The sequence below is a fragment of the Callithrix jacchus genome, chromosome 15, assembly GCF_049354715.1.
Source record: "Callithrix jacchus isolate 240 chromosome 15, calJac240_pri, whole genome shotgun sequence".
Lineage (NCBI taxonomy): Eukaryota > Metazoa > Chordata > Mammalia > Primates > Cebidae > Callithrix > Callithrix jacchus.
The window spans coordinates 92,014,658-92,032,016 of NC_133516.1; the positions used below are offsets into that span (position 1 = coordinate 92,014,658).

At 37.3% G+C, this 17,359-nt stretch overlaps 1 protein-coding gene across 34 annotated transcripts in view; it reads right to left on the minus strand.

Moving 5' to 3' along the window:
• ABI3BP (ABI family member 3 binding protein) overlaps nucleotides 1–17,359 on the minus strand; it is a 263,790-nt gene that overhangs the window by 98,980 nt on the left and 147,451 nt on the right. For 28 of the 34 annotated variants that reach the window (XM_035274239.3, XM_035274262.3, XM_054246097.2 and 25 more), the window contains 10 exons: nucleotides 13,671–13,736; nucleotides 12,448–12,522; nucleotides 11,834–11,908; nucleotides 10,566–10,640; nucleotides 9,349–9,420; nucleotides 8,143–8,217; nucleotides 3,516–3,557; nucleotides 2,306–2,347; nucleotides 1,567–1,659; nucleotides 1,084–1,131 (listed from right to left, as the gene is read on the minus strand). In XM_035274239.3, the coding sequence (XP_035130130.3) occupies nucleotides 1,084–1,131; nucleotides 1,567–1,659; nucleotides 2,306–2,347; nucleotides 3,516–3,557; nucleotides 8,143–8,217; nucleotides 9,349–9,420; nucleotides 10,566–10,640; nucleotides 11,834–11,908; nucleotides 12,448–12,522; nucleotides 13,671–13,736 (663 nt within the window). The remainder of the gene's footprint in view (nucleotides 1–1,083; nucleotides 1,132–1,566; nucleotides 1,660–2,305; nucleotides 2,348–3,515; nucleotides 3,558–8,142; nucleotides 8,218–9,348; nucleotides 9,421–10,565; nucleotides 10,641–11,833; nucleotides 11,909–12,447; nucleotides 12,523–13,670; nucleotides 13,737–17,359) is intronic. The other 6 variants (XM_078352229.1, XM_035274246.3, XM_078352228.1 and 3 more) reach the window with 2 other exon arrangements.

Sequence of the window (17,359 nt, forward strand, 5' to 3'; positions counted from 1 at the left end):
TAAAGAAAAAGGTATTAAAATTAGCAAAATGGGTCATGGCTGTCACTGTGAAAATTAAGAATAAGTTGGCTGAACACTATACAGATTCCATGAATCTATAAAAATTTCTTGGGTGTGGGAAGGGTGAAAAGGGTCTCCATTTTTACTACAAACTAGCATAATTAGTTCTTCCTGAAAGGAAAAACGATCAGTAAATGTGTTTTTGGGCAAAAGTAATAAGAAGTGTTATAAGATGTTTTCCCTATATAAATAACCTCAAAATAGACAAAGTACTATTTCTCTGATGGAAAATTAGAATATACTTTCTTATTCAGTATAAAAACAGCAAGGTAGAAATCTGATTGCTTAGGAGATGATCGGAAGTAATCCATAAACACTTAAAATTACACATGAGAAAAATAATGTTACATGGCTGCCAATGTCTGGGATTTTCCAAAGTAAAGTCGTTTTAGATTTTAAGAGTTAAACTATAATAAAATGATTATAATCAAACAGTTTTAGTACTAAAAGCAATAAAACCAGCTTAGGACTTTTAATGCTCTCAAGTTCCAAAGACCATCACTAGTCTTACATTGGACTCTAGACCAAGGATCATCTTGGTGCCTCTAGTTATCCAAACCTACTCAAAAAGATTTTTCAAAGAAACAGAAAAACCAAAGAAACCATTATTTCAAGCAGCTTTTTAAAAGGAAGAAAGTCTTAGAAGTTGAATCAGTGAAGCAGTGAAATGCGAACCATGGCGCTGCAGTAAAATGTTGCCATCTGTTCAGCGCAGGATGAGCACAGAGGTCCCTGTCTGAGAGGGAGCTGATGGCTTTCTCAACCCCAGGACACATGGGGAAGACAGAAGTCAGCAGAGAACCAGGAGGTTGTGTGCGAGACCACAGACCTTCCCTAAATGAGCACACTGGATCGTTTTAGAACTCTGTCTTTAGGATCTTCAGACCCAGACAGGAAAGGTGAGGAAAAGCGTGGGATGAAATGGTGATGAGGCGGTGGAACTGCAGTCATGCCTGTAATGGAGAATGGGGAAGGCGAAAGCAACAACCGTGAAAGCAGCCAGGGTGGGGGGAGTAGAATTACCAGTTGTGGGCACCAAGGGTTCCGGCAGTATCGTGGCAGGTTCCCGGGCTACAGAAGGAAACACCAAAAGCATCAAGTATTTAAAGAAGTGGCATCTTGAGGAGGGAAACATGATGCCCCAAGCTAGGATACTCTGTCTAAATGATGTAGTTTTTCTGAATGTGATTTTCCCTTTTACTTTTCCTATTGTCCTTTCTCCTTGGTGCTTCCCTGCGCCTCAGCTGCCATGAATGCACATCATAAGATTTCAAGGTGCCTTACTTTAGTAATCCGCTTAATGGGCCAGCTTTCTGCTGTGTGTACCTAATAACTATGACTGAGAGTATAAACGTATTATACAGTACGCATATAAAAATGAGTATAGAAAGTGAGTACAGATGCTCAAAGTCAATTCCACCGGTTCCTAAAGCCCAGCTGCTCAAGTAGGTGACAGCTGCCATATTCCACTTCCTACATTAACTGTAACGTGAATATCACATTTACCCGGTTTGAACTTGGGCACATCTGGACTGGGTGTGGTTTTAGGGCGGGGACGTGGGCGGGGGCGACGACCTGGTCTTTTGGTCTTTCGTGGTGCTGAAGAAAGAAAATTAGCAAGTTAATACAAGAAGAGTGGATTTACAAACTGATGATAAATATTACACCCATCTTAGAAGCACAGTTAAGCCCTTTGATTTACTGTGGACATGTGTCCATCTGCTTTGCGAGTTTCTATCATTATTTACCTAGTTAAATGAGGTCTTGAATAACTTTTGTCAAAGATTAATAAACTGTCCACGAGATCTGTTCTTCCATTTTGAGATGGAAAATCTCAAAACTTTGTACTGCTTAGAGAAGACAGTCATTCAAAAATACTGAAGGCCTATGTTCAACAGGAACATGTGAAAGGTTGCCTTTATAAAGCCATTTGGGATAAAAATTAAAATATATTTAGCCTAAGATTCAATCACAGAAATTTTTCACTTAGCATTTAAAATATCTACAAATCAACAATATAAGCAGAAGGCTTTGAATTGAGTAATTACTTCAGGAAAGGCAACTTTTAAAAAATGAGACACAGTTGATAAACTATCTATGGGACTTTTTTCTTTTCTGAAGAACAAAGCACTTACACACACAAATGGGCATTAATGTATTAATTCATTAATGTGAGCCTGTCAACACAGATACCTGCAGTCAGGAAAAGAGGAAATGAAGGTCAGCCACGCAATAACTCTATTACCTAATGTTGTTGTTGAAGGTTTCGTTCCCAGTGTTTCAGGTCCTAAGACAGTGTGAAAAAAAATCAAGAATGAATCAAGATCAAAGGAAAAATGAGGACACGTATTTAAAACACGGAATATGCTTAATTTTTAATTACTAGGTTGAGCAAATATAAATGGTGAAACTTTTATTCACATATGAAGTTTCTTTTCTACTTCAATAGATTCCTGTGTTTTTGACAAAGTGAACAAAAAATGTAGCCAGTCAGTTAAGTCTGGAAAGAGAAGTGGAACAAAAAGGCAAGATTCTCATTTGGAATATGTGACTGTAATAATGCAACCAGCAGGTCATGTTATGAAGGAAAATATGGGTAATTGGCTAAGATGGCACCAGAACACATTTTTTTTTTCTCTTTTGAAGAAAAGCTATAAAAATTGGGGTTGGTTTTTCTATTTCTCTGAGTGGATTTCCTAGTGACACATCAGAGTATTTAAATCTGTAAAAATCACAGAGCTTTTCAAGAAAATCTGCAAAAGTTAGAGTTTTGAAAGTAAGAAAAACACCTCCAAAAGAGAACACATAAATATATCCTATGAAAGTCAGGCTCCTCCCCTGGCAATAAACAGGTTAGAACAAACTCAGGACATATTCCTAAAATGGAACTGAGAGAAAATAAAGAATGTATCAAATTAAAATTAGTATTGCTTTCATGGGTGTCTCAGAACCTCTGCATAAATCAAGCACAGGCTGATAGTATATCTTCGGGCAAAAATGGCTGGAAAAAGAACTGAAGGACAATTAAGACATATTGGGCTGGGCATGGTGGCTCCTGCCTGTAATCCCAGTACTTTGGGAGGCCGAGGTGGGTGGCTCACCTGATGTCAGGAGTTGGAGACCAGCCTGGCCAAGGTGGCGAAACCCTGTCTCTACTAAAAATACAAAAAATTAGCTGGGCGTGGTGGCTCAGGCCTATAATCCCAGCTACTTGGGAGGCTGAGGCAGGAGAATTGCTTGAATCTGGGAGGTGGAGGTTGCAATGAGCCGAGATCACACCACTGCACTCTAGCCTGGGCAACAAGAGTGAAACTTCATGTCAAAAAAAAAAAAAAAAAAAAAAAAAAAGAACAGCACAGAACAATATTTAAAAAAAAAACAACAAAAAAACCCAAAGCTGAACATGGAGAGTGTTAAAGATACTTTGTTTTCACTATTATAAAAAGCTTTATTACCTATTGTTGACTCTGAGGGCAGTGGAGTCTGAGGTTCTGGGGCTGCAATAAAAGCAAGTAATATCAAAAGCAATGCTGAAGAGTACCCGTTAAGATAGAACTTACATGTTCTTTACTTTAAACAGTGTTCTCTCCTGGGTGAATGATTAGGTTCTACTGGCTTCTGCCAGTGAAGTTCAGCCTTCCACATCCTCTCTACAAACCACAAGAATTGAGAATTCTCCTTTTTGTTGTTGATTTTTAGCTGTTACCATCACTTCCCGATATTCTGGTTTGCCTCTGGTGCTGAGGAGATACTAACTTAGAGGGAGTCCTGAGTAGCCTCTCTGAGGCTGTTCAGAGTGTCCTGTCACCTGCCATTTGTTTCTTGCAGGACAGCCAGGTTCATCCAAGGAAATAGAAAAGGCAACAGACTCAACCCCTGGTACTGTGTCTGTGCTGTTAAGTTTGCAACGATCTCCAGCTTGGCTGGACCTGGCGTTCCCGCACAAAAAGACAGGAATTAAACTTAGGGTTCAAAAGGGACTGCAAGTTCATATGACGGCCCCTGTATTCACTAGTTTCTATTGCTGGTAAACAAATTGGTTCACATATGAAAGTTAACCCATTTGAATGGTAAACCAATGAGTCCAAAAAACCCAATGAGTCCAAAAGCAGTCTCAGATTTCATAAAATGTTAAATAACATCTAAATATTCTGATAAACTTTCCAATGTTTATTCACACTAGCAATCAGTAAATTAAATTTCATGCTCAATGTACTTTGGTTACAATATTTTGGCTTTAAAAAAGATTAACCAATAAGTTTCTTATTCTTCTATGAACAAAAAGAATTGCTGTTTAACAAGAAGAAAATAAAAAATGAATTGTTTATTTTTGAAATGGAAAGAAAAAATTAAGATTCTTGAACTTTTTTCTTATAGAAAGAAACTGATCAATATGGCATTCACAGACCATCTTAATAGAACTTAAATCATTCTTCTATTTATACATTTCTAACATTATTAGACTTATCAGGAATTATCTCTGATATTACTTAACAAGGGAGTTGTTTCTATGTAGCAGCTAACAACAATTGCTTCTATATAGCAACTAGTTTTTAGCAACTGAAAAATGTAAGAATGCATGTAGAGAATTTTTATTTCTAAAAGCAATGCATAATAGCATAAGGTGCTATTTAAAGGCGTTGTCATCCATTAGCATACCTGTGATCAAAAAAATTGTGTGTTAAGGTTGTTTTAAACAGTACAGATTAGGTGCAAAAGAACCAAGTGAAAAGTTGTTTTTAAAAGCCCAGAATACTGATTTCTCAAGAACTTGTGCAGAGATAGATTGTAACAGATGAACACAAAGCAGTAGTGATGTGTCAGACTGAAATACCTATGACAAACTGAAAATTCTGAGTGAGTGTGTGAGCGAGTGAGCTGTATGAGAGAAGACAGGAGGGAGAGTGTGTGTGTGAGAGGAGAGAGGGAAAGGAAGAGGGAGGGGAGGATGTGTGTGTGTGTGAGAGAGAGGAAAGGAGAGAAGAGTACATGTGGGAGAAGGAGAGAGGAGAATATGTGAGAGAGAATGAGTGTGTGAGAAAGAAAGAATTGTAGGTGTGTATGTGTAAGACAGTGTACGCATAGTCTAGGTATCTCGGTGCTATAGGACAAGAAGAAAATAAATATCAATACATGAAATATAATCAATATGAAATAAGCATTCACACCTGAAGATAGCAGACAAATCATTTTGAAACTTCAAGGTTGTGATTCATGTTTTTGATTCTACAAAGCTGCCTTCCACAAGTGACAAAGAACATAAGATCTGCTACTCATTGCATCTTTTAGACTCCACAAAATTTAAAGAATGTCGCTTTTAAAGTTACAAGGAAAAATCTGCCTTTTTGAGTTCCCAACTGAGTTCGAAACCAAACAGGCATAGAACTCACTCCATCAATTAAGCTTCAAAGTCAACTGCACATAAAAGTCTATGTTTAGTAAAAATGAATATCTCTTCTGACAAGACTTCTTCTATTTGGCAATCATAAGGAATTATGGGTGAAGTTACAAAATGTTCCATAACAAAGCTGAGTGGTCTGTACATGACTAAGCCACTCATCTCCACACAAAACAAAGACAAATTTGACTCACATACATGGGGAGAAATGAGAACAACTTACAATTCTATCCACCTTGGAAGACAGTTACATGAAACAAATACCTGTAACTGGGGCACTCCCTTATTTTCAGTCCATTAGAAGTTTAAAGATTAAACCATGAAGGAAACAATTCCCATTGGATGAGGTAGACAAGTTAAGACATGGTAAGTGGCTGTGGTTTTTGAGAAATGCACTGAATTGTGTTTATATAACAAGCCCAAATCAATGTGGATTTTTCCTCGTTGACTGAACCACCAAGTAAAGCCAAAGGAAAAGCAGCCTGTAATGGAAAGTGAAACGGAAAACCGGAAGAGTGTGAGGAGAGCACCTGGAGAGGCCTCAAAAAGCTTTGGGTGGTTTATTTGCTCTTCTGAACCTTGGCTAGAAACAGAGATCTTTAGGAGAGCTACAAGGGTGGTCTGCCCTAAATAAAAATAAATAAAATAACATGTAAGAATCTCAAGCGAAAGCAATGGTTTGCAGAGATCCAGTCGTCATCCTGTGTTGCTATGGACCATTCAAGGTCCTGTTGAGTTGGCACAGGTCTGGGTGTGGATTCTAAAGTCATTACACTGCTGTTAGAAGAAAGGTGGATTTTCTTAGATGATTAGAAGGTTTAGAAATCAAAGGAATGTAAACACATTAGCCTCCAAGTAATTCTTCCTATTTTAAAAGAAATGTGAAATTAAGAGGTCTTTTTGCTCAAACACCTTAGAATGGTAAGAATATACCCTTCCTTCCTCATTTGTATTAATTTCCTCTCAGAAATCTTTTCTTAGAAACCACTGAAATGAACAATGTAACCTATCATATAAAACTGTAACCAATATTTGGAGCATTTTTTGATGTGTTTCAATTTTATAATAACAGAAATAATTATTTTGGAGAGAAATGCTTAAATTTGATGACTCAAACAAACAGTAATATTTCATGATCTGCTTGGTAATAGCCCTCTGTTCAAAATACAGCCTAGTTGCTACTTTATCCCAAAGCTCTCTAAGCATGATTTTTAAATAAGTGTGTATTAAACCCTTCTCTCATAAGCTGTCAGAGTTATTTGATTTAAACCACTATTAAGGCATTGAGTTTTACTAGCTATCCTGCTTCCTCCGAAAAACCACTGAGTGGGAGTTTTTCATTCCATTTCTCTGACTTGGAGACCTCATCAATGGTCACAGTGTCAACTACACTCCCTTTGCCTAATCCCCAGTTTCCTTCAGTCTGCACCTACACCTGGAAGTCTCACCGCTTCTTTACAGGGAGTAATGAGGATTCTTTCTTCGAGCAGTTACATTTTTCTTCCTTAGCTATTTCATTGCAAAAATAAATCATGCCCACTTTAGCAGAAAATCTCTTGCTTTAATAATCCTACTTTGTAAATATGCCATTAATGGAAATGCAAGTTCAAAATCCATTAAACATTACAGTGAGAAATATTTTCCTTCCAGTGGTAAGGGTTTAATATTTAGATAATGATGACACTCAGTGGTGACAAGTTCCCTGAAGTCAATCTTATAAGTCAACATTTAAGACTGCTATATGAATTACAGATAGATAGAAAACTCCAAAATTTGGTCATTCAATATATTCCACAATTTTTTTTTCTTTTTGAGTGGAGTGTTACTCTGTTGCCTAGGCTGGCATCCAATGGCACGGTCTCAGCTCACTGCAACCTCCACTTTCTGGGTTCAAGCAACTCTCCTGCCTCAGTCTCCCGAGTAGCTGGGATTACAGGCACGCACCACCACATCCGGCTAATTTTTGTATTTTTAATAGAGACGGGGTTTCACCATGTTGGCCAAGCTGGTCTTGAACTCCTGACCTGATGATTCGCCTGCCTTGGCCTTCCAAAGTGCTGGGATTACAGGCGTGAGCCACCACGCCCAGCCATTCCACAATCTTCATGTCTTAAATTATATATAGAGAACAATCCCTTCCTGCAAAAGCAGTTTTTTTTTTTTTTTTTTTAAAGGAAAACGCCACTAAAAATTCCTAAGAGGTAAACAGATGTCGGTGTTCAGAAATCAGCACCAATTTAGAAGACTTGGATCGTTAGGAAAATACTGGTCTTTCTGGTCTTCTAGCCTGAGAACTGAGAAGCTCTAAAATAATGCAGAGTTCTTAGAAGACAGAAACATCTTGTTTCCAGCTGAAAGACTATTGTTTATGTGGTTAGAATTCCAGTCAATATTGGTATTGGAAAGTATTTTGCAGTACTAGAAGGGGAGTTCTCAATCATTCATTACATTTCTGTGCTTTCTCTGTGGTGATCGTGAATATAAAAATCCACCACAGTTCTCAGAGCAATGCTGTGATATCACTGCGGCTGTTTATGATGAGATCATTTCATTGCATGCTTGCACCCTCTTTACATGGAAAAAGGTAACAATCGTCAACATACAAACCAGAAATTCTTGCTCCAAAGAATTGCATAAAACATGACCCCACTTTTGGAATATTCAAAAAAGTTTAGGGTAATTACCAGGTTTGGTGTGTGTCACTTCTGGGCTGAGAGGGAATTTAGGTTTCAAAGAAATAGACTGTGTTTTACTGGGAGCTGGAAAAATAAAGAAACAAAATAATAAATAAATCAATATTTAGCCATTTCAGTGTCTAAAACCACAGCAGTAAAACCTAGAAATAAACTATACATTAAGTGGAAAGAACCTAATGCCTTGGAATATTTTGGAAATACTCCATTAAAAGAATATTTCATTATCCATTCCCAAAGAAGTAGTTAATTTTCATCTTGTATAGAAAAAACATTTCAAGAATATATTTAACTAACAAATATAGCATTGCTACTAAATAGTCACAATAATTATTCAAAGAAAAGCTAGGTCTTTTAATCTATGATTTTTAAAAATCAGTCTAATTATTTTGCACCCTTTATGTTTCTCGAGCACATCTAAGTCTGAGCACCATGGAAAAAAAACCCCACCATGTTTTACAATTAATATTTGCCAATGTATGTGCAGGTTACACAGGTAAACTTGTGCTGTGGTGGTTTGCTGCACCTATCAACCCCTCACCGGTATTAAGACCTGCTATATTTTTATCAGCCTTATAAACTAAAAAGGAAAAAATGTAAAATCATCCAAACCAATAACTGATGTACATGTCTTTTGAAGATACAACAATAAACATAAACTCCCTGCATATAATTTTAGGGTAGTGGAGTTTTTTCTCCTAATGTTTCCAAAATCTGTCACTTTGAGCCTGTCTACCTAAACACACTTTCATAAAAAATTACTCTCAAAAAATATTCACCAATAGGCATAATGCTATAATCTGAAGCATAAAGTAATTCTACTAGCATGAAATTAAAAGTTGTTTTTCCAAATGAAGTCTGAAGTTGAACTTGAGAGTGTTAGTAAAAATAAAAAGAGCACTGTATACAAGATTCAGCTTCAAATACAATGACTGGATAGATGACAAGGAAGCAGCAATGGTTCAAAAGCTGGCTCAGAATGACATCTGCAGGCTGAGTTCAGACCTATTAACTGTGGGTCAGCTAGCCACAAGCACAAGAGCTATGGAGTTGGTATCCTCTGTGAGATGGGCCCTACTGTTCCAATGAGCCATTTTGACCATCTCAGTAGCTAATAGACATTACATAAAAGCTGGGGTGCTAGATTTTCCACGGTGAAATGAAGCAACATGTCCACGAAGGACATATCATTATTACCCGGTGTTGTCCATGTAGGTTCAGGGCTTTTAGAAATTTTAGGTGTAATCGTTCCAGCACTTGTGGTCCTTTCTGATGATGGAAAGGAAAAAAAATATTGAAATATCCTGGAGACCATAAAAAAATACCCTCTACAGAGGAACTCAATGACCTGTTTAAAGTCCTGCCATATTTAGTGGTCAAAGTATACAATGATTAAAATTTTGAGGAATAATTTTTAAGCTGTTATAAGCGTATACATCATACAAAATTACATTTATCTTATAATAGAATAAGCAAAACCCAGTTGGTCAAACATGATTCTGAGTGTTACTGTTTGACAATGAAGAATCGACCTCCAGGTTAATAAGCATCTGTACCACCCAAACTCTGTGCTATAATATATATGTTATTCCCTTCCCCTTTTCTTCTGTCTAAATCCTACATGTATTTTGGAGCCTGAATCTTCACCTCTTTCTTCAAGCATTGTGTAAATGATTGAAGCATTTACACAAATATTATAGTCTCAGAAATAAGTCACATAAATGTATGTTGTGCGGTCATCTTTATGTTATAACTTCTCAAGGTTACCATCTATTTGAAAACCAGAGTCACATCCTCTCTAACTCAGCCATTGCCCTGGTGCAAAATTGAAAACAGAGTAGGTACCAAAAAAATCAGAACCATCACCCTAATATTTTAATAAACATTCCCACACAAAAAATGATTTACATGTATCACCCTATATTGCTATGAGTATGACTTGTTTCTAGCTTTTTACCAAAATTCACATGCAAAAGTATAATTTTCAGTAAACCCCTTTTGGAGGCATTTGAGTTTTGCTATTTTGCACATTAATTATTCATCTTTAGTTAATCTTAAATTTTGTAAATAAACTATAGAACATATCCTTTTTTTTTTCCTGGAGACAGGGTCTTGCTCTGTTGCCCAGGCTTGAATGCAGTGGTGGCATTATAGCTCACGGCAGCCTCAAATTCCTGGGCTCAAGCAGTCCACCACATGTGGCTAATGTTTTAACCATTTTGCAGAGACAGAGTCTTACTGGCTTGCTCAGGGTGGTCTTAAACTCCTGGTCTCAAGTGATCCTCCTGCCTTGGCCTCTCCAAGCGCTAGGGATATAGGTGTGAGCCACCGCACCTGGCTCTCCTTCTTTCTATAAGAAGATGGACATTATCCATCTGCAATTACATATCATGCAAGGATAAAGACACATTTACCAGGTTTGGTTCTTGGCGGTTTGGGCCTGGGACGCCGTTTTGGTGTAGAAGGAATAGATGTAGTTTGCTGGGGAGCTGAAAGAAGATTTAATATATCTTTGATATATGATATTTCTCAGGGGTCAATCAGGTTGTACCTGTAAACTTGCAAACTTCAAGTACAAGAACTGCTTTATATTTCCTTATATCCATAGAATGCCCAGTACCTTGTTTTATGTATAATAGGTGCTCAAACAAACAAGGGGTGACTGGGACAAAAGATATTACACTTCCATGTGAGAACTGAAGATATACATTGTTCAATTATGTATCAGAAGTAAGCAGCCTTGAGGCATTTTAGAACACGAGGTACAATTAAAAACTCAAAAGGATGACATTTAACAGTAGGAAAACAAGCACAAATAACAGAAATTTGGAACTACTTAAAAAAACAAAAAAAACAAAAAACAAAACGGAGTCTCATTCTGTCGCCCAGGCTGGAGTGCATGGCGCAATCTTGGCTCACGATAACCGTGGCTTCCCAAGTTCAAGCAATTCTTGTGCCTCAGCCTCCTGAGCAGCTGGGACTACAGGTGTTCACTACCACACCTGGCTAATTTCTGTATTTTTACTAGAGACAGGGTTTCACCGTGTTGGTCATGCTGGTCTCGAACTCCTGACCTCATGTGATCTGCCCGCCTTGGCCTCCCAAAATGCCGGCATTCCAGGTGTGAGCCACCACACCTGGCCCAGAACCTTAACTGTGTAGCTCTTTACTATCCCCACCAAGAGTTATAAACTTTGCTATTGCAATAATTTTATTAGAATATGTAGGTTGCATTACCTCTCTTTATCCATCTTTCCTCATCATGTCCAGGACTGCAAAGCCTACTTGGTGCTCTCTATACTTAGACTACTTTGGGTAAAATACTTTGATCAAATGGTATCTAAATGTGCTAAGTAGAAGGGAAGATATTTTGCAATAATTATAATTCTGCTCCTATTTTCCAGCTGGCAAAGGTGAAAGAAGGGTTGGAAGGGAACAATTCCTCAAAATATATAGACTTCAGGATTGTGAAAATTCTGAGGACGATCATAAGGCTAAGTATGACAGATAACTCAGTTCTCTGAATAATTTCATAGTAGAGACTGAAGGGAAATATTTAGCAAAAACCAACAAACACACAAACAACAACAACAAAACCCAAGATTCTGAAATGGCCAACATGACTTTTTATCACATTACCTGTTTCTTCAATGCATATAACTACACAAATGTCATTAGTTACCAGGTGCTGTAGGCTGCGTTTCAGGACTGGTAAAGATTTCCAGATTTTGAGGAACAAACAGTGTTTCACTTGGAGCTGAAAACACAAACACCCCATCCCGTCAAATAATCCCAGTTAAAATGAGGTATTTTAAGAATTTTAACAAGCTTTTAGATGGTATAAAGCACATGCCACAGGTACGTGATTAAAGATGAAAAATGCATGTGGTCTTGAAAGCTAGTGAATAAAATTCTGATTTAAAATAGGAAAGAGGCTGGAATGATGGTTGTTCAGTAGCTGACTTCGGGCAGACTTGAAGCACGGAAGTAAAGTGACAGAGGCCAAACACGTGTGAGATGAGAGGGTGTCGGTGATGATGCTCATGCAGTTTTCAAAGCTTTCCTAACTAAAAGTATAGGGAAAATATTATCTATTACAGTTCAAAATAATAAAACAGAGTGCCCAAATGGAACATAAAAGATGGCCGTATTTAAAATATGTAGACATGTATATTAAGAAATAAGATAGAAAAATGCTTAGATGTGATGGAATGAAATGGTCATTTAGAAGAAAGGCATTCACATGAATTTTTTTCGATGGAAAATAAAGTATGATTTTTCTGTTAAAAACATTACCCAGTGTTGCCCTTGGCTGTTCAAGAGTTCTAGAAGTTTTAGGTGGGACAGAATCCAGAATACGGTCACTTGTTGCTGTTGGAATAAATGTCAACATTTATAAAAGCAGAAGGCCCCAGGAATAAAATACAAATTCAGGAGTAATAAATTACGCCTCATACGAGGAAAAATATCAATACTTGAGGGATTGCTGACCCACATTTTTAAATTAGTGATACATTAGGAGTTGAAGGGGAGCTCGCTTTAAAAAACATACATTCTTTAAATATTAGAAACCATGATTAAACAGTGTTTCATACATTCAACTGGTTTTCAATGGGCTTTTCTGGTTTCTTCATTGTTTCATAATTGCTAACTGAACGCACTACTATTTCTATTTGTTTAGACGTTCTATTTCATTGTTTCATTTTCTGCTCTTTAAAATTATATACTTTTATTTATGACACAAATAATATTACATATATAAAAAATATCAGACATATATCTACACCTGGAAGAAACCAGTCTTACTCCCTTTGAATCTCCTACAGTACCCAGTTTAGTAGGTATTTGATAAACATTTTTTAAAAGGAACTGGTGGACTGAGGTAACTTACTATAGATGGGTCAGTAATGGAATGCCAAAGATTAGACCCAGTGAACTGCTATGGTCAAATGAATTATGTGACTGTTCTACAGCATGGTTTCTCACCTTAGCACTATTGACACTTAGGGTCGAATACTGCCCTGTGGGAAGCTGCTCTGTGTACTGCATGGGTTTCACAGCACCCCAGTTGCTACCCACTAGAAGCTAGTAGTCCTTCCCCAAGCTGTGACAACCAAAAATGTCTCAACATTAGCAAATGTCCTGGGGAAGGGATGGGAGTAAAAATTACCCCCATTTAAGACTTATTGCTCTAGACAAAACGATCTAGAAACTCTTAAGACTTTTTATGCCGATTCTGAACAATAGAGTGATAAGCTGTTACATTACTTTTCCTCAGTGGCAGCCAAATCTATCTGCATCTCCCTCATGTGACAGAGCTTATTTATCAAGAGATGTAAAGAACTAATCAGTCTACAGGAGGAGTGGGTAAAACATGTCTCCCTGACACAGGTGGAAATTTCACCCATGCAGAGTTCCAGAGAGCACACTTTTTCACTCTGCAAAAGACTAAAGGAAAAGCCACCAAGTGCTGTTGGGACACCTGGGATCCAAAGACAGAATCGAGAGGCCGGGTATACCTGTATAGGACTCTGAAATCTCAGGCTCTTCTGATGTCATAGGGCTTGAGAAAACGTCGTAAGTTGCTTTAAAAAAAAAAAAAAAAAAAAGGAAGGCAAAACAAGAGAGATGTTAATTTGGGTTAATTTTGATTAATTTTGAAAGATTGCATGACTTGTTGTAATTCTGGCTGAAGGACAGTTTTATGTAGGTGCTGGCACATTTTGGCTCCAGGCTGCCAGCCTTGTCACTAACGTGTAAGCAATCACCAAAACTTGCCTTTGGTCCTTTTTGCTCTGAACTGCAGGATTTTATATAGTTAGCCTGATGCTGGCCTCCAGGGTGATGACAGCATAGTGCTATATATTTATAATCATGGAGTGCCAGCTGTAAATCAAAGAGCTTCAAAGAGTACAAACATAAATAAAGTCAGCTGGCAGTATGGGGAAAGAATTCTAAAGAAGGAAACAGAAGCCCCATTGAAGTGACTTGCCTAGTCTATTGCTAGTCTTTCTGCTTAGTAAAAGTTACTGTTATGAGTCCTTATATTTGGACAGCACTTCACAGTTTGCAGAGACTTTCTCACACACCAACTTATTTAACCCTTTTAACATCCCTGAGAAATACGTGAGGTAGGAAGTGGCCCCATTTTATAGATAATGGGAGGTTATTGTCATTTTCTAGATAATAAAGTTGAGGTTTACAGCATGAAGACATTTGCCAGTGGTCACACACTGAAACTGTCCCATCTGGTGTTTTTTCCTCTCCTTCAGCAGGACCAGGAACAGCAGGGATAAGACCAGGATTCTCTTTTGGCACCATCCCCTCCTGACATGTTACCTAGAGGCAGCTTTCTGTGTTTCTCCACGGAGCCATGAGCCTTTGAGTTTGGGTGGGTTTAAAGACATATTTTCTATTCTATATAAAGGAAAGTAGAATGAGCTTAAACTAATGATTGAATTATTTTAATACGGGGATAATTTTCATGTTCACCTAAGAGTTGAACCTGCAAGCAAAGACAGCATCACAAAGTGTTCTCTTTTACGCACAAAGCGCTGTTACTATGGTCATGGGGGATACAGAGAACGCATGAATTATGAGGTAGACACTGCTTTTCTTGCCCATTCACAATGGCAGCACAGGAATAAAGAAGGGAGCTTACAGGCCGACTTAGTCATTGGGGTTTCTTGTAACTCAATGACAATTTAATGATTTTGAAACATTGCTGGTCGCAGCTATAAGAAAGATAGTATTAGACCATGTGACATCCTCTGAAAGTAGACAGCATGTTATATTGCACGGCACACTAAAGAGGCAGAAAATACATCGCAATGTGTGAAGGTGAATCTACTGCTTCACAAAATCCTCAAAAATAGCAAGAATATTTTGAGTTAAAAATATGCACACATTCTGAGAATGCATCTATTAAATTGTAATGTCAAGTTTTCTTTAGTCTTGCTGTAATTTTAAAAGGTCAGATAAGAATGACTAATTTTTTTTTAAAGATTAATCAAAAGTGCCAGGAATTTCTGAACTTAGGCTTGCTTTCAGCCAATTTCAAGTCATGGATCTAGTAAGGTTGGCTCTATCTCCTACAAAATAAGAAAAACTTTGCCAACTTGTATTTAATCCTCTCACGCTAGGTAAGAAACTATGAGTTAGTGGCTTTTTATTTCTATTGTTGGTTTTGAAAAATGTCATAACTGTCTTTGTTATCCTAACTCCTAACTCTCCCTTCCATCTAGTGACATTGGACTCCTATATTCGGTATTTTCTTTCAAAGGATGACACTTATTCACTCTTTTTACTTATTTTTCATATTTACAATTTCTTTTTAATCAGGAAGTTCCAAGCTAGGCATCCACCTTCCCTCATTATTCCCATAAGGCATTTCCTGGGAAAAGAAGCCCTTCTTCCATTATCCTCTGGGCACTGTGGCTCAAATCTCAAAAGTTCCCAATTTTCAGAGATCCATTAACTTCCAAACATTTTATCAAATACACCTAAGAATAAAATAAGACATTTGCCAGCAGACTTTGTTTTTAATCTATTTCTATAGTTTCTAAAAGTTGGAAAGAAAAAGAATGCTAAAAAGCCACATATGTCACTTACTAAAAGTTTTATGTTGTTTTGTCAGCATTGAGCAGCATACCACACCTCATTTCATTTTTGAATTAAACAAGACATTTTGATTCAGAAATAAAGAGACTGCCTGGGTACAGTGGCTCATGCCTGTAATCCCAGCACTTGGGAGGCCGAGACAGGTAAAACACTTGAGGTCAGGAGATCAAGACCAGCCTGGCCAGCATAGTGAAACCCCATCTCTACTAAAAAAATTAAAAAGTTTATTTTTTTATGGCTGTGGTCCCAGCTACTCGGGAGGCACAAGAATCTCTTGAACCTGGGAGGCAGAGGCTGCGGTGAGCCAAGATCGCATCGCTGCACTCCAGCCTTGGCGACAGCAATGCCATCTCAAAAAAGAAAAGAAAAGGAAAGAGATGTCATGGAAAGAGGACGGTGTTGAAATAGGGTTCTTCAAAAGCTCCCTAAAAATCAACAGCTCTTGATTTCTTTATAAAATCCTCATATGTACATGCCTATACCAGAGTAAAATTCATGAAATTTTAGGCCTGGTTTCTAAGAGCTACACTATCTATAAAATTGATAAGTAGCTAAGAGTTAAGGGTGAACTCTTCTGTATGGTAGCCTGTAAATATACATTATTGCTTAGAGGCAAACTTTTATCACTATGCTTATTGTAGTGGGTGATATGCTATAGCTATTTGACATTAAGCAGATCTGATTTTGCATTTATAAAACGTACATGAGACCACAAGTTGTAGGTTAAATCTAATGCAACAAATAATCAACTGACAGGTTATAAAAGGCAATATTAGTTTATTTCAAAAAAGTAATAAATCATGAGAGATAAGTTTTACTTTAAATCATAACTAAGTTTTACTTTCAGATTTTTCAGAGAAAAAATATGAAATAACTTGCACTACCATTTGCTCTTACCTTCTTAAAACGACCTTGTTAAATTATGTTTTGCTGATAGTACATTTTCGTTTTACTTCGAAAACCTGAATAGATGCAAATTCCCCACTAAAAATGCCCTGATATTGCTCTGGAAACACATGATGGCATACAGGCAAACTGTTTGAAATGATCAAGACTGTATCTTATCCAAATTCTCTGAATATTAGTAACTATGTGAAAACATCCTTTGTAACATTAACTCTTAGAAAAAAGACCTCATTAACGGAGCAGTCGTGTCTACCATGCTCGTCATGCTCGCCAAGGCTTACTTAATCCAGAAACTGGTACCTGGTAGATACTCAGTAGAATTAATTTGCAAGATGTCCAGTACAATAAACAATAACAGGGAGTTTGATGGTTTACTAAGAGTTTAACTTTCTGGCTTAGTTTAGAGAATAAAATAACATGTCCTTTAACTATGTTATGATGTAAAAGTGTGTGCACACAGATCTCTTTCTCTGCTACAAAAATACCTGCCATATGCTTGTGTAGACATACCCTATCATAGAAATGGAATTCTAAGTGAAGGAACAATGAGAAAATGCAGCAAGTAGCTAGAGGAGAAAAGCAGTACCACACATAGAGTTCTCAGTATCACTTAAATACATTGATAATGCTGTCTTCAGTTGATGCAAAAAACAAAATACCTTTCTAGTTGGCCTTGAAATTT